The sequence below is a fragment of the Apium graveolens genome, unplaced genomic scaffold, assembly GCF_009905375.1.
Source record: "Apium graveolens cultivar Ventura unplaced genomic scaffold, ASM990537v1 ctg5432, whole genome shotgun sequence".
Lineage (NCBI taxonomy): Eukaryota > Viridiplantae > Streptophyta > Magnoliopsida > Apiales > Apiaceae > Apium > Apium graveolens.
This window is the reverse complement of record NW_027418976.1, coordinates 76653-95227: the sequence shown is the minus strand read 5'-3', so window position 1 is coordinate 95227 and position 18575 is coordinate 76653. Positions and strand designations below refer to the sequence as shown.

General features: G+C 33.8%; 1 protein-coding gene across 1 annotated transcript; it reads right to left on the bottom strand.

The window, feature by feature from the left end:
- Positions 1-7664: 7664 nt before the first annotated feature.
- LOC141702656 (cytochrome P450 CYP736A12-like) lies at positions 7665-9330 on the bottom strand. Its single transcript, XM_074506297.1, has one exon. The coding sequence runs from the start codon at positions 9250-9252 to the stop codon at positions 7753-7755; it is 1500 nt and encodes a 499-aa protein (XP_074362398.1). The 5' UTR covers positions 9253-9330; the 3' UTR covers positions 7665-7752.
- Between the last annotated feature and the right edge of the window lie 9245 nt (positions 9331-18575).

Sequence of the window (18575 nt, the reverse complement as noted above, 5' to 3'; positions counted from 1 at the left end):
ATTTATTTCTTTATTTTATATAATGATTGTTTAGTGACACCAAATCCTGACCCCAGATTTGCGGTGTTACATGAAAAATCTTCCACTGGTCCTGAGCTTCAATGTCGTAAGAAGTCTTATGGTATCAACTCTTGCAACGTGAGCAAATACCTCTAGTCAGTGCCATATCTTTGCTTGTAGCCTTTAGCCACCAACCTTGCCTTGTATTTTTCCGCTTCACCATCTTGATTTGTCTTTGTCTTGTAGACCCATTTAACACCAATTGATTTGTAACCTTCTGGAAGATTTGTAAGCTCCAAGGTGTCATTCCTCTCAATTGCACCAATTTCTTCATCCATGGCTTTATTCTATTTTCTTTCTTCAGAAGCCTCCTCAAATGTAACTGGATCACATTCACCCATCCAACAAAAAAAGAATAATCAAAGGATGTTTGTACCGGACTTGTTGCTTCATAGATATTATCCAGATTCCGCATCTTTCTCGGTTCTCCCCCTAACTGCTGCTTCATCCTGTTGATGGTGTCGATGCATGAGTTTGTTGAGTCGGACTTTGTGGAGGAGTTGGATCATCATCTCCATCATCTTCAATATTGGGTCGTCACTGTCATCATCATCACCATTAAAGAATAAACCGACAACTTTTCTTTCTTCCTCGCTCCATCTCCAGTAATCTGATTTATCAAATTCAACATCTCGAGAAATGATTAAATTCTTCGTGAGGGGATTATAGAGTCTATACACCTTGTTTCTTTTGTCATATCCGGTAAAAATGTATTTTCACCTTTATCATCCAACTTCTTCCTTTTCTGGTCGGTAACATGGGCATATGCAATACACCCGAAAATTTTGAGATGTCCAACTGATGGTTTGCTCCCGCTCCATGCTTCATTTGGAGTTTTATTTCTGACACTTTTTTGTTGGACAACGATTCAATAAATAAACTGCACATAGAACAGCTTCCGCCCTGAAAGTTCTTGGCAAATGTTTTAATTTCACCATACTCCTTGCCATATCAAGAATTGTGCGGTTCTTCCTTTCTGCAACGCCATTTTGTTGAGGAGTATATGTCGTTGTCAACTGATGATTGATGCCATGTGCTCTGTAAAAACTTCTGAACAAGTATAAAGTATACTCTCCTCCTTTGTCTGATCTGAGTGTCTTCAAATACTGGCCACTTTGTTTTTCTGCAAGTGCTTTGAACTCCTTGAATTTATCAAGAGCCTCTGGTTTTTCTTTGATGATATACACCCAACTTTTCCTGCTAAAATTATTGATAAATGTTCAGTAATATATGTTACCACCAAGAGATGCAACATCAAAATGACCAATAATATCCGTGTGAACTATCTCCAATGGCCTCCTGGCTCTCCATGATTTTCCAATGAGAAAACTTTACCTGTGTTGTTTCCCCTTGACACATGCTTCACACAAATTTTATGGTTCATTGATTTCTGGCAAACCGTCCACCATCTTTGTCTTTGACAATAATTTCAAGCCATAAAATCCAAGATGACTAAATCTTAAATGCCATAACCACAAGTCATTTTTAATGACTGATTTCAAGCACTTCTGCACTTTTGTCTGCATATCAAGTGTGAACAGGCGATTCTTTGACATCTCCACATCTGCAATTAATTCTCGAACCTGATTTCTGATGATGAGAGAATTATCCTGCATCTGAATATTATACCCTTTCTCCACAAGTTGGCCAAAAGTGATGATATTAATTTTCAAAGAAGGTATATAATAAACATCATTTATATAATTTTTCTCATCATTCTTTGACACAATCGTAATTGTAACTTTTCCTTTGACCGGAATTTTTGACGAGTCACCAAAAATAACTTCTCCGCTAATGGTCTCATCTTACTCCGTAAATAAATCTTTATGGCCAGTCATATGATTGCTGGCTCCTGAGTCAAGATACCAAACATTCTTCTTGCCTTCCTCGTCTCCTTTATAAAAGAGGAACATAGCAGTGCCAACATCTTTATCTTCTTTTTCTGCAGCAAAATGACTCATTTCTTCTAATTTTGGAGATCTACACTCATAACTGAAGTAACCATATTTATTATAATTATAACATTGAAATTGAGATTTGTCACCTCGTTGAAATCCACCTCTTCCTCGGCCTCTAAAATTCTGACCACGACCAAATGATTGATAACCATCAGAATTCTGGCCTCTGTTGAAAGAATGTCTTCCACGTCCTCGTCCACCTCTAAAGCCACCTCTGCCACGTACAGAACTGCTACTGGCAGAACTGTCACCGATGGATACTTTACTTTGCAAGGCCTTCTCCAAATGGCTTGCATCATCATACTTGTTCATTCGCTGCTCGTGGGCTTGAAGAGAATCAACGAGCTCATCAATCGAAATTATTGACAAATATTTTGATTCCTCGATAAAAGTAACAATGTGGTCAAATTTTCTGGTCAGCGAACAGAGTAGTTTTTCCATGACCCGAACATCGTCGAGACTTTCACCATTTCTTTTTATTTCATTTGTCACCGTTTTAAAACGCGTAACAAATTCACCAATATTTTCTGAAGACTTCATTATTAAATTTTCAAACTCGCCATGTAACACCTGGAGCGCACCTTTTTGACTTTCTCGACACCCTGGAATGATTTCTGCGGAATATGCCACACTTGCTTGGATGTTTTTGCGTCCTAGATTTTTTCAAAGCTTGATTCGTCAATACCTTGAATAATTAAAAATAAAGCCTTCTTGTCTCTTTTCCGTGTCTCCTTTAAAATTAATTTTATCGTCATTTAATAAGCCTACTTCAATAACTGCATCTGGTTCAGTATACCCGCTTTCAACCAGATCCCAAATATCTTGAGATCCGAGTAACACCTTAACATGATTTAAAGAGCTTGACGGAAACGTAATGAGCTTGACTTAATATAAATATAATCTTAATATGATTTAAAGACACAAATATATATATATATATATTACAAATAAAGCATAAGCTACAACCTTTGTTTTCTGGATAGATACAACACAGAGTTTCAGCTCTTTCTTTATCTCACTATTTTTTCCACTCCAGTACATCTTCAAATACAACACAAAGAATCTATTTATAGATTAGAACAGAGGCTAGGCTAACAACATGGCTTACATCATTTTCCAACTGTGCTTTAATGTGGCCACCTTATTTTTAGGCTTCAAACAATGTTGCTGCATTTTTCTTCCTGTTGAACCGCTGGTGCATGCATGTATTTGACTTCTTCAGTTTCAAATTAGCCAACCCTAAATACTGGAAGTTTGTCTCTCATTTATTCTCACAGCTACTATCTTCATATCTTAAACATATAAATTTTCATATATCCCACCATATTTTAAGGATGACCAGCCATTTATTCTACCTACTGAGAAAGCATCGAGAGAGTTTGTAAATTCCAACAAAGGTCAATGGATGCTATTGGGAAGGTGTGGAGAAGTTTGATGAGCCTGAATAGAGAAAGTTTGCCTCTGATGTTTCTTAGGTACCGGGGAATCTGGCTTTGGTGGGTTATTGATCATAATCCTCAAGATTACATTAATGCAGTAAGATTAGGGCGCAAGTAGCTCGATAAGGCGGACTAATACAGACAACTATAACAATTCTATGTCATAATCACCACGTACATAAATGAATGGACTAAAATGGAGGATTGGAGAATGGATAACTTTGTAGTTTCAGCACTACAACAAAAATGCTTAAATTCCACCACCAATAATCGGTGGAATTTAACTAAAAAAAATCACTTTCAGTCGATTTAATATAAATTCCACCGAAGGGGGCCGGTGGCTTATAAGAGGGTGGATTTTATAATTTTCGGTTGCTTTTATATAAAAACGACCGAAATTTTGGTCACTTTTATTTTGTCTCAACTTTTAAATTATCATTTTCAAATTTTGATGAAAATTTAAAGTTCCCACCAAATGAACATATATTACACCAATACCGGTTGTTTTTAACAAACTAGATTTACCAAAAAAAAAACAATCTAGGTGCTTATGAACCTGAATCACTGCCTTCATATACAATACATAAATAAATTTCTCTAAAAATATATAAATTGTAGTTGTAAACAACTCAAAATTTTCAACATATTAACAAATATATTATACAATTATTTATCAAACAACTGAATGTACATCACTTCCTTAAGTAGAGAAATAATAGGATTAAGTTTTTACAAAATCACAATAATAATACAGTTCTCTTTTCTTTCTCTTTAAACAGACACGAGCTTCCTTAAACTCACAGGAACTGCAATCCCTTTTGAAATCGTTATTATTTGTGGCAGCATCTTCTTCTTCCCATCTTGTCATTTTGCTGCTTTGGAACTTAATAATCACAATATTACATGCATATATATTCACAATATCATGTCTGTGTGTTTGGAGACCGGAAAGTGTGCAAAGTGTTGCAGAAAGAATGAGATATGGAAAGGAGGAAAGGAAGGAAGAGGGCAAGAAAAAGAATAAATTGACAGCCGCATATCATAAGAGAGATATATGCACTATTGGGCTATGTATAGGCGTTGAAATGGTTTCTCCTTTTCCTAATCAAAGGGTGTAAATTGATCGAAGTGTGATGATCCCCGTAATATCCTTTTACCCAATAAACACTCGCCAAGTGACTCATAATTATATATAAACAACACCTTCAATTTTCCTTCAACCAGCACCAGAGTTGTACTACAAAACAAATTATTTGAAATAAGAAAGAACACAAGTTAGTAATTTTTTTTAAAAATAAATATCAAAGTTTGGGTTTAGAGAAAGCATATTAGGACCCAGGTTGTAAAAATCGGTAATCGGTACTAATCGGTTTAGGTACCGATTAGGGATTAATCGGCAAATCGGGAATTAATCGGAACAAAAATCGGATATATTTAAATAATTTAATATATTTACTTTATTTATAATTAAATATATAAATCAAAAATAATTATAAATATTAATCGGATTTCAAAAAATAGATCAGCCAAATATTTTTTAAGGATTAATCGGGGATTAATCCGGGATTTTTTTAAAAATCAGAGATTTTTAGAACACTGCACTAATTAGGATTTATAAAAAAGGTCAAAATTTAAAATAAAATATTTAATATTATTTATTAAAATGATAAATTCAACTACAATTAGTGAATGTTGTGCATAATTTATGATAATTCATGTTACAATTAATAAAACAAAATGGAATATTTATTGTAATATTTGATTTTATTTTATTCCAAAGGATAAATTCAACCAAAATTGGTTAATTTGCCAAAAGAAGGTTGGTGCCTTTGTGGGTGTGCTTGTGTAATTTAAAAAACTAGCACATAACCCGTACGATGTACTATAATTTTTTTAGTATTTTTAGTATGAATTCACAATTTTTATAATTTTATAAAGAATTTTGTTTTTAAATTTAGTCCCTAATTGTTTTTTCTAACTCCCATAGTTCACTTAACACTTAGCAAATAATCTAAAATTTACCAATAATATTCAATTGAAATTCTCTTGAAATTATAAAGAAAAGACCGATATACTTATACTTTATTTTAATCATCGAAATACTCTTTTTTAGTATTTGAATAAAATTTCTTTAACAACATATTGACATGATATGATTTTTTTTGTGATTACATATATACATATATCTATACTAAATTATAATAACCAAACAGGGATATAATTTATAGTTTGATTAACCCTGTTTTTGGTTATCCTCTTTGATCACGAACGTCAGATCTCTTAACCAAATGATCATAACCGTTAGATCCGAATACTAAGAAAAATACATTAACCAAACTTATAGGTTCGAATCCCGCCAACAACAAACATTTATATTATTATTTATAGAATTACAAATAAATTTTTACGTTCGAATCCTGTCAACAACAAACGTATATATTAATATTTATAAAAAAATACATTAACCAAGTTTACAAGTTCGAACCCCCCAACATACCGGCGAACATCAAACTTTTAATTATTATTTATAAATAAGGTTAATTTTTCAAATCTCATCAACCATATACTATTTTATACTATACTATATGATTTAACTTAAAGTTTTACACAATCAAATTATAACTATATTATTATTAATTTACGTATTTAATTATTTATATTAGAATTTCAATAAAATCATATAAAATATAAATATTAACGGAGCCCGTGTATCGCACGGGTTTTAAGCTAGTATATATAATAATAATATTTAATAATTGAAGTTATCGTTATCAGGTATCAACCATCGACCTTTGATAATACATTAGAATTATTGTTTTTACTCGGATTAAATATAGGATATAATCAGAATATCTATCATATTTACAATATTTTAAAAGATAATTCAAAACTCTGCTATTTTATAATTTTGAGTACATGTTCTATTTACAATATGTTAAAAAATTGAAATTTTTACCCTTTATAAATTAGGATAAATATTTATTTATAAATCTCATATTATCTCTTTATAAATTAGGATACATATTTTATCGACGAGGGTCTGTGGTGCAATTTGAAACAGAATATATGTACATATATCGATTATTATAAAAGTTAAGATCTTATTATTCAAAATACTTAAAATTTCGCACATAATTATAATATTTAACCATTTTAGCATCTATATGGTCCGATCGTTTAAAATTTGTTTTGAATCCTCCATGTTAAGAATATAGGATATGAATCTCAACCTGAAAATTCCACGACTACATGATTATTTATTTTACCCACAACTTCACCAATTTCCGAATATTAAATTTTATTTTTTAAGAAGTTCATATTTTCTAAGGTTTTTTTATTTATAAACAATATTGTCAAATAATATTGGTACAAACTTTTCTTTATTTTATAATTTAGCAAGGAATATTGTTCATAATTGTAAATGTATATACAAACATAAATCTGATTTCTTTTAGACTTTTTTATTAAAATAAATTTATAATGATCTAAAAATTAAACATTTAATGCATGTCACTCATTCCTCTATCTATAATTTTCTAAAAAAAATTAATATGGTTGAATTCATCCAAATATAAAATATATGTAATAATAAAAAAACTAACATTTAGTATTTTAATGTCAATATAAAATCCACCGAATTCGGTGGCTTTAAATTTTGGAGGGAAAATTCCCGCCTATTTTTATTGAATTCGTCCAAGTAAAGGTGCAAGTAACACTAAATTCCACCGACTAAAAGCGACCGACTGTAAATTCCACCGACTAATAGTGACCGATCTTAAATTCCACCGTATGTGGTGGCCTTTATTCATCCGTCAAGGAAAATTCTAGTTGACCTTAAATTTCACCTAAATGGGTGGAATTTAAGGTTGGTGGCTTTTATTTGGTGGAATTTAGGTATTTTTGTTGTAGTGCAGATAAACAGTATGAGTCAATACTTCTTCTCTTCCAGTTCCGAACAAAAAATAAATTCATCTGCTTTTGATACACAAAGATTGAAGTCTTAATTATTCAATCAAACACTTGACAGACACCTCATCTCTCTAGGTAAAAAATTTCAATTAAAACCACAAAATAACTGTAGTATAATCTTTCATACATTTGGTCATAACTGATTACCATAAAATTTACGTCATTGATGCGATTGTATAGGAATACATGTCAATCTCATGAACAAATTAAAGAATGTAAGAATATTACAATGAATCAAGAGATCCTTTTTATACCAGAATGAATGAACGAATAAATAAATAAATAAATAATGATAAGCCTTTAGTTAATTTCTGAGGTCACCATACTTAAATACGAAGCTTAGGCACCAAGAGCAAGTGCTCGATTCGGGGAATTGTTAGCCCAAACTGCTCAGTCATATCCATGTCTTCAGCTGATTTCCCATGCGGCAACTCCCAGTCAAAACAATGTAACAACTGAGCCAACACTAGCTGAACACTCAGCAACCCTAGTTGCATACCAGGACACCCTCTTCTACCACTACCAAATAGTAAGAGCTCAAAATCACGTCCTCGGAGGTCAATTTTACTCTCAGAAAACCTCTCTGGAATAAATTCTAGAGCATTGTTACCCCACACCTTAGAATCTCGTCCTATAGCCCAAGCATTTACGATTATTCGTGACTTCTGAGGGATATGATATCCATTAACTACAATATCCTCCTTAGCTTCATGGGGACCAAGTAACGGTACTATAGGGTGTAGTCTCATACCTTCTTTTATAACCATGTACAAATATTCTAGTTTGGGCAAATCCGTCTCCTCCACCAATCTATCAAGTCCAACAACGCAAGTAAGCTCCTCTTGACACTTTTTCATTGCCCTTGGATGTCTCATTAGCTCTTTCAGTATCCATTCGATTGATGTAAATGAGGTGTCAATTGCTGCTGTAATGATATCGATCATGATAGACTTGATACTGGATCTGTCAATCAGTTTGGCTAGCTCTTGATGGTTGACAGAAGAGTCATTTTTAGACAAAGATATCATTTCATCGACAATGTCACGATTATTCGTACGAGTGCCAGTATTCAAATTTTGCTCATGCTCCTCAATAATTAGCTCCAACATTGCATCAAGTTTCTTGCCTGTTTCCTTGTATTTTCGTGTCAATCCCTGAAGGTCAAGTGGCTTTAGGGAGGGCACAAAGTCAGCAAGATTAAACTGTTCAGCCAAAGTAAAGGCTTCCGTCATGATACCCTTGAGATCAAATCGATCATCTTTGCTTCGTCCTAAAAGGAACCTAAAAGTCATGTTTTCAATTAAACCCCCTACCTTATCACTAACATTCACCACCTCACCAGCGACCGCAGCTTTCTTGATCTCCTCCACGACTAAGCCAACCTCATCCCTTCTCATCCCTCGGAAAGAATTAACTTTTGCGGGAGCTAAAAGCTCTTGCACAACAAATTTTCTCACATGCCTCCAGTATGTACCATTGGTGAAGCTAATGCCATTGTTACCATATGACATATGTGCAACAGCCTCCATTTGTGGTCGTGCTGCAAAAGCACTGTCATGAGTTTTTAGGAAAAGTTGAGCAGCCTCAGGAGACGAGACAACTATAGACGGCACGGAACCCATGCGTAAAGACATTATAGGACCATACTTCTTGGACAACTCATGGAAGGTACGGTGGGGAAGGCTACCCAAATTTAAAAGGCTACCAACAATCGGTAATCCTCTCGGGCCTGGTGGCAGTAGCTTACGCTGCTTGGCGTCGAGTATCCACCAGAATGCAGCTCCAAGGAAGAGGAACAGAAATGAAAAGGCCAAGGAAAGGATCATCGTTGGTTGAAGAAATATAATGGTTTTTAAAGATTGGAGCTCTTGATTAGTAATTCAAGTGTAGTAGTAGTTGCTTGTTGTGTGCTGTTTAGTAATTATGTTAGGAGTTGGTTTTATAGCTAGAGAAAATGAGCAGCCAAAAATGAATCACCCTAAACGACAAGCAGCTGCATTTCAGTTGATTTTGTAGCACATGCCAAAAAACATTTAAAATAAATATAATTCATTGTCTAGGAAAGCTTCTGCGGGTTTCATTTTTTCTTTAATATGTCATCTTAATCTTCTTGTTTTTCCTGTTAATATATGTTTCCAACAGCGACCTCAACCACACCCACATGTTCAGCATATATATTTAATTATTTCAGTCCTTGTTATCTATTTTTTAAATGTTTAAAGACTGCAAAGAGTTCATGAACCTGCGTCTATGCTTCTCAGTTCTCGTACCCCTTCCAGAGTAGTTAGACTTCAAGGATGCTGTTGAATTACAATATTAGTATAATAAAATCAGTCTAACCATTTAAGTGTCCGTTTGATAACTTGAATTTCATTTAAAATTCTAGATTTCATCAAATAACATATTTGGATAAGATAAAGAATTTGAATTTGGATTTCATTGAAATCCAAGGCAATCAAATTTAAGTGTAAATATATGAATTTGAAATGACAATTCAAATCACGTCATTTGAAATCTTTCATTTAAAATGAAATGCTTGTTTCCAAACAAGGCGATACACAGACAAGCCATATATGCCTGGCCAGAAAAGGTGAAAAGTGATAGAAGAATTAATTGTGATTAAAGGCTTGTTGGAGTTTCTTAGTAATTTATGACGTACTTATGGCAATATTACCCGACCCGATGGATACCCGACCTATTTCGATCCGTTTGGATTTATCCGAATCTGATTTTTTGGATTTGGATCCGGATCGGAATCTTGATTTTAGACCCGAAAAAGTTTGGAACTGGATTTGAATCTTAGGTATACCGAACAGATACCCGTAATCCGTTCCAAACCCGATCCGAACCCGAAATCCGAAAAAAATCAGATAGCATATTCTTATCTTACATAATTTTATAACAATAATACATGATTTAAACGTATCAAATATTTAAATTTAAGGTTTATAACCGGGATGTTGGATAATTATAGATAATTAAATTTATTATATTTGACGTTAATACTGAATTATCTATCTATGTAGCGTACGACTTTTTTTTCCAGATTAATTGTGATTAAGGGCTAGTTGGAATTTCCTAGTAATTTATGACTTTAAGTGTCAGGCTATATGAAAATTATTAATTATAAGTTATTTAGGTTTGGATAAATTTATTTTAAATTATTATTTGTTGATGTGTTTGGTAATTTTAACTTATAAGTTAAAAATTATTTTTTTAATATAATAATTGAATACATGAATATATAATTAATAAAAAGACAAGATTTAAGAACATAATATAGTGAAATACATAATAACTAAATATTTAAATACAAATTAATAAAAACATTCTAGAAAAATATGGTAATTTTAAAAATAAATTAATTGACAACTAAAAATCAAAATCTAAAAATTATTAAATTATATTTATGATTAAAATATAAATATTTTGTAATTAGCTTAAAAACTTTACTAAAATAAAATGCATTCTTATTATTGGACACATTTGCCAAAAAAGAATATACCGTAAATTGATAACAAATTTAACAAACACATATGTGAAATAAAAATTTATTAACAAACTCTTAGGGGAACAAGTGGAATGGAACTGGAACGTACTATCCCCATATTTTATTTATTGGCGTATAAAGTTGGCAAGAAGAGTTTTACCAATCATACAAATGGTTAGTAAAAAAACCAACCTAACTTTCTATGAAAAGGGTAAAATTAAAACCAAATATGCACAAAATGAAGATTTAGGACTTCAATCCTCCATAAATTAGATTTTTGACCAGTGTAAGTATGTTAGTTCTCTTTATATTTGTCATTTTTCTTAAATAACCAATTATATATGTCATTTTTTCGTTGGTTTTAATTTATTTTTGTTAAATTACATTTCTTTTCATTACTTGCTCTAATTAGCATTTTTTGTTTGTGCTTGCATTGTTCACATCCATATAGTGGTTGTAATAACCCGAATTTTTGGGACTTTATAAAATATTCGATGAATAGTAACCCTGACGATCGAGAAAAACTTTTCAGCCCACACTATATTATGCATGAAAAATTTAGTTTCGGAGTCAGTATTGTGATTATACGAACCAAATGAGTTTATGTAAATATCATTAATTTTTGAAGAAAACCAACTTTGTAAAACGACATTATCTTATGAACTACCAAGGAATACGAGAATCGCGTCATGATCATGAATTTAAAATCCTAGGAATAAAACTCAAGTACAAGATTACAAAATATAAAGAATTTATAAGAAAAGGATTTACCCCGCAAATCGCTTACGGGTACTTATCACAATAACGAATAAGCGACCAAGCGAATACGTAAGCGAATAAATAAACGTATCAAGCTCATGCAACTTTCCATGCAACACTATGCCATAAATGCTCATATGCAATGTTTTTTTAAGTGTTTCAAGAAAAGCGTTGCAATAACTATAAGATTTTGGCTTATCTGCAACCATAAGAAAATAGTGTTGCATTAAATTTCAGCTAGCGTTGCATATAAATAATGGTGTTGCACAGCTTGCAACACTAGAGATTGTGGTGTTGCATTAGCCATCTGCCAAAGTAATTTGTCGCCATGTGGGTCCCACACTGCTGACGTGGCAACTGACGTGGCAGAAGTGGGTCCCATATGTGGGTCCCGCACTATTGACGTGGAAGCTAACGGGGAAAGTTGGGCCCATATGGGGTCTGTTGGATATATTTGAGATGTCATGTCTAATATATTTCATGTTTAGTTTTCAGATCTTAACTAACATGAAATATCAGTTCTTACTGGAATCAGGACTTACTGGAAGTCAGGATTTAAGGATATCAGGACTTAGATTATCAGAAGATAATATCAGAAGATGGATATCAGAACTTAAGTAGTGGAGGACTAACAGTTAAGGAAATAAGCTGATTTAGAGGAAAGAAGATTGAGACTAATACAAGAAGAAGATATGCATGGAAAGAGTTAGAGGACTAGAAAAATTATATAAGATATCTGATTGATATATTTTAGGAGACATAATTATATTCCATATCAATTAGAAGTTATCTTGTAACTGTGTGTCTATATAAACAAAGACATAGGTTTACACTATATGTGTTACGATCATCGAGAAGATCATACATTGTAACCTAGCAGCTCTCGTGATATTTGTTCATCACTGAGAGAGAACAGTTCCATTGTAACAGAGTTTATTATATCGAATACATCTCTTTTCTGTTACTTGTATTTTAAATCGATTTGATTGTATTCTACACTGTATTCAACCCCCTTCTACAGTGTTGTGTGACCTAACAATTGGTATCAGAGCCTATATGTTAACACACATAAAATAAAGATCCAAAACAATCATGTCTGAAGAAGCAGAAAATCCAACCAAGCCCGCTAAAACTGAAGAAACTCCAAAGACTCAAACCCACAGTCGATATGAGACTATCAGGGTTCCCATACTGAGACCTTCTGAGTATCTCATATGGAAAGTAAAGATGGCTATGTTTATGGAAGCTACAGATCCAGAATAACTTGACATAATTTATGAAGGACCATATAAGCCAACCAAGCTCTCTGTTGTGGTTGCAGATCAGCCAGCAAAGACCATACCAAAGGAGAAGAGTGAATACACAACTGAATATCTCATCTATTGCCTAGGATGCAAAGGTAAGGCATTTGCTGCATAGGGCCATTGATAATGTCATGTCAAACAGGGTAATTAAATGCAAGACTACAAAGAAGATATGGGATGCTTTGGAAATAAGGTGTCAGGGAACTGATGCAATCAAGAAGAACAGGAGGACTATACTCACTCAAGAGTATGAGCACTTTGACTCAAAAGCTGATGAGTCATTAACTAGTTTATATAGCAGATTTGTCAAACTCTTGATTGATCTGTCACTGGTGGACAAGGAATATGATCTTGAAGATTCAAATCTTAAATTTCTTTTAGCTCTTCCTGAAAGTTGGGATTTGAAGTCAACTACTATAAGAGACAACTATGGTCTTGATGAAACTACTTTTGATGAAATTTATGGTATGCTCAAGACTCATGAACTTGAGATGGATCAAAGAAGCAAGAGGCATGGAAGAAAGTCAAGGACAGTTGCCTCAAAGAAAGGTAAAGGAAATGCTCTCATCATAAAGTCTGATTCAGATTCATCAAGTTCTGATGATGATGATGACTCATAAACTGAAAGTTTACCTGAAGTAGATGTTAATGAAGAGATGATGAAATTGTGTGCTCTTATGGTAAAGGGTATCACAAAGATAGCCTACAGGAATTTCAGAAAGGGAAAGAAGTTTTCCAGGAAAGGAAGAAATTCTGATAAGAAGGGCTTCAGAAAATCTGAAGGCAAAGCAGGAAAGTCTGACAGAGGAGATTACTCAAATATCAAATGCTACAACTGTGGTGAGAAAGGCCACATATCTCCTGACTGCAAGAAAGGAAAGAGTGAAAAAGGCAAGACTCTTGTCACAAAGAAGAAAAACTGGATAGACACTTCAGATTCTGAAGATGAGGAGAACTATGCCTTGATGGCAAATGCTGATAGCAGTTCTGATGCTGCTGAGTTAAAGGTACCTCAAACAACTTATGCCTTTCATACTGATGATATTACTGAGTTGAGATTATATCTTAAAAACATGTTTATTAGTTACAGAGATCAAACTTTAACATGTGAGAGATTAACTTCTGAAAATCTTGCTTTTAAAAAGAGGAATGATTATTTAGAAAAAGAGTTAGTCATGTTCCATCAAACTCAGAAAGAAAGAGATGATGCCTTTTATGCTAGAGATGAAATGCTAAAAATGAATAAATCTCTAAAAACTGAGTTAGAAAAGGAGAGAGAGATTATCAGGACTTGGATTAACTCTGGAAGAGCAACTCAGGATATACTAAGTAGTGGAAACTGGAAAGAGGGATTAGGTTATGGAGATGAGAAAAGTGAAAAAGGAACTAAACAAGTTAAGCCAATTATTGTTAAACAGACTACTAAGCCAAAGGCAAATCCTGTTAAGTTTGTAGCCAAAACTGTAAAGTCTGATTCTGAAAAGATGAAAGATATTGAGACAGAAGTGATAGCAGAGTCAAGTTCTGACAAATTAGAACAGGATAAACCAACTGAAGTTAACATAGGCTTAATGACTAAGAAGCAGCTTAAACATAAGCTGAAAGAGATTACCAGTATAAACAAGGTAAAGGTAGCTAAGGAAAAATAGGAATGGAAAGGAAGGGGTGAATAAAAGCAACAATTATATGCCTGTTCCTAATGCTCCTAGAAAGAAATGCTATAACTGTGGAAACTCTAACAATCTGGCCTCTTTTTACAGGAAGAATAAGAATATAAACTCCTTACCTTCTAAGTTAGTATATGGCATTCCATTTATACTTGTAAGGAATATCATAGTTTGTACTATGATTATTATCAGATAAAACCTTCTTTGAAGAAAGTTGCTTTAATTCCTTCTAGTGTAAAGTATGATGCAAAGTCTGATACTGTTAATACTGATAAGAAAAATGTCAGCATAAACTCTGATGTTAAATCCGCTGCAAATGTTAACAAACTTAAAAAGGCCAAAGGATCCAAGCAAGTCTGGGTCCTTAAAACTAACCATTAGTGGTGTTTGTGATTGCAGGGCAACATGAAGAACATCCTAGTTATGGATAGTGGATGTTCAGGACATATGACTGGAAATAAAGCCCTGCTATATGATTTTGTGGAGAAAGCTGGCCCAGGAGTTTCTTATGGAGATGGAAACATTGGGAAAATTCTGGGATATGGCAAGATCAATCTTGGGAATGTCATGATTTAAACAGTAGCTCTAGTCTCAGGACTTAAACACAATCTGTTGAGTATAAGTCAAATCTGTGACAGAGGTTATCATGTGGATTTCTTTGAAGAACACTGTGAAGTTATAAGTAATTATACAGGTAAAGTGGTTCTGAAAGGATACAGGCATGGTAACATTTATGAAGCCAGACTTTCAACAAGTACTGATTGTTCTGCAATCTTTCTGTTGAGTAGAGCTTCAATTGAAGAAAGCTATAATTGGCACAAAAAACTCTCTCATTTAAATTTCAACAATATAAATGAGCTTGTAAAGAAAGATCTTGTGAGAGGACTTCCAAAAATAGTATTTGCTCCTAATGGCCTTTGTGATTCATGTCAGAAGGTAAAACAAAGAAAATCTTCTTTCAAGAGCAAAACTGAGTCATCAATTCTTGAGCCTTATCACCTACTGCATGTTGATCTATTTGCTCCAGTCAATGTCATGTCTATTGCAGAGAAGAAATATGCTATGGTTATAGTGGATGAGTTCACAAGATACACTTGGGTGTATTTCTTGCACAAGATGACTGAAACAACATCTACTCTAACTGATCATGTCAAACAGTTGGATAAATTGATCAAAGATTCTGTTAAAATCATAACGAGTGATAATGGTACTGAGTTCAAGAATTCAATCATGGAAGAGTTCTGCGAAGATCATGGAATCAAACAGGAATTTTTTGCACCTGGAACTCCACAGCAAAATGGAGTTGTAGAAAGAAAGAACAGGACTCTCATTAAAGCTGCACGAACAATGATTGATGAAGCAAAGCTACCAACCTATTTTTGGGCTGAAGCTGTGCAAACTGCTTGTTTTACACAAAATGCTACACTCATAAACAAGCATGGAAAAACCCCATATGAAATGGTGAAGAAAAAGAAGCCAAATCTGAAATACTTTAATGTATTTGGTTGCAAGTGTTTTGTTCTTAAGACTCATCCTGAGCAGCTGTCAAAATTTGATCTAAAAGCTGATGAAGGAATTTGTATTGGGTATCCACTTTCCACAAAGCCTTCAGAGTCTACAATTTAAGAACAAGGGTTATCATGGAATCTATCAATGTCTCTTTTGATAATAAGAAGATTACTGGACTCTAAGATTTCAATGATCATGATCAGCTGAGATCAAGGGTTATGATGGACTCTAAGATTACTGGACTCTATCAAGGGTTATGATGGATTAAGTTATGATGTCATTGAAACTGTGGTAACAACTCCAAAGGAAAATGCACCTGTCCAGGGTGAGCAAGCTGAAGATCCTACCACATCCCAAGACTCTCGAGAAGCATCAGAACTTGTCTCTGGCTCTTCAAGTTCTGATTCATCTAGTTCTGATGAGCCAAATTCTGATAATTTTGGAAGCTCTGATTCTTCAACTCCTGAAAAATCAAACTCAAATTCTAAAGTCTCAGAGAGCATAACTACAGGGCAACATCAGAAAATGCTGATGGAGACAGCATGGATCAATGGGGAGGATCCAATTCTAGAGATCAACTTCCATCTGCAAGGAAGTGGACTAAAGTACATACACCTGATCTAATCATTGGAGATCCTGAAGCAGGTTTCAGAACTAGAACTGCAACTTCAAATGAATATCTCTATCATTCTTTTCTATCTCAGACTGAACCAAAAAAAATGGAAGAAGCTCTTCAAGATGCTGATTAGGTGCAAGCAATGCAGGAAGAGTTAAATGAATTTGAAAGAAATAAAGTCTGGACCCTAGTGCCAAGACCAAAGAACAGATCAGTTGTTGGTACAAAATGGGTCTTCAGAAACAAAACTAACAGTGATGGCATAATTACAAGGAATAAAGCAAGACTGGTTCCTAAAGGCTACTCTCAACAGGAGGGTACTGATTATGATGAAACATTTGCAACAGTTGCTAGATTAGAAGCCAGAAGGATCTTTTTGGCTTACACTACTCACAAGAAGTTTAAAGTCTTTTAAATGGATGTGAAAAGTGTTTTTCTCAATGGAGAATTGGAAGAAGAGGTATATGTTGAACGACCTTCAGGCTTTGTAGATCCTAAATTTCCCAATCATGTCTACAGGCTTGACAAAGCACTTTATGGCCTTAAGCAAGCTCCAAGAGCATGATATGAGACTTTAGCTCAATTCCTTCTGGAAAGTGGATTTCACAGAGGCACAATTGACAAGACTTTATTCTACCTCCACCATGGAAAAGACTTACTTTTGGTACATATATATATTGATGATATCATATTTGGTTCTACTAATTCCAAACTGTGTGAGAAGTTTTCAAAGCTAATGCAGTCAAGATATCAAATGAGTATGATGGGAGAACTCAACTATTTTCTGGGCCTTCAAGTCAAGCAAACTGAAGAAGGCACTTTTATCTGTCAATCCAAGTACACCAGAAATTTACTGTAGAAATTTGGAATGCAAGATTGTTCAACTGCATCCACTCCCATGGCCACTGTAACCAAGTTAGATAAGGATACTGGTAAATCAGTAGATATTACTAACTACAGAGGTATGATTGGCTCCTTACTCTATCTAACTGAGAGTAGACCTGATATCATGTATGCTACCTGTCTTTGTGCAAGATTTCAGGCTGATCCAAGAGAACCTCACTTATTAGCTGTCAAAAGAATTTTCAAGTACCTTAAGGGTACAGCTGATCTAAGATTGCAGTATCGTAGGGAATTAGATTTTAAGCTAATTGGTTACTCAGATGCAGATTTTACAGGATGCAAAATAGACAGGAAAAGCACTAGTGGAAGCTGCCAATTTCTTGGAGGAAGATTGGTTTCTTGGTTTAGCAAGAAACAAAAGTCAATTTCCACATCAACTGCAGAAGCAGAATATATTGTTGCAAGAAGCTGTTGTGCACAGATTCTTTGGATGAAGAATCAGTTACTGGATTATGGGTTAGAATTTTCTAAAATCCCTATTTACTGTGATAATCAAAGTGCTATTGCTATGAAAGGTAATCCAGTTCAACACTCAATGACAAAGCACATTAGCATTAGGTACCATTTCATAAGGGAACATGTTGATGAAGGTACAGTGGAATTGCATTTTGTTCCAACAGATCAACAGCTAGTAGATATCTTCACAAAACCACTATGTGAAGCTACTTTTATAAGATTGGTAAATGAACTTGTATTAGTTTCAGGTTCTTTCTCTAAATCTGCTTAGTTTTTGTTCTCATGCATCAGACTTTATGATTAGTGTTTACAGATTATATTATCTCTATGTCATCTGTGCTCAATTTGAAAATTCATTAAATGCTGATTGTTATCTGATATGGATTTACATACTCTGATAAGTGTTTTGAATGTTCTGTAACTATTCAATCCAATGAGGATGACT

What these genes read in the sequence shown, in the direction of transcription:
- LOC141702656 (XM_074506297.1), bottom strand. Translation starts at nt 9,252, where the DNA reads ATGATCCTTTCCTTGGCCTTTTCATTTCTGTTCCTCTTCCTTGGAGCT.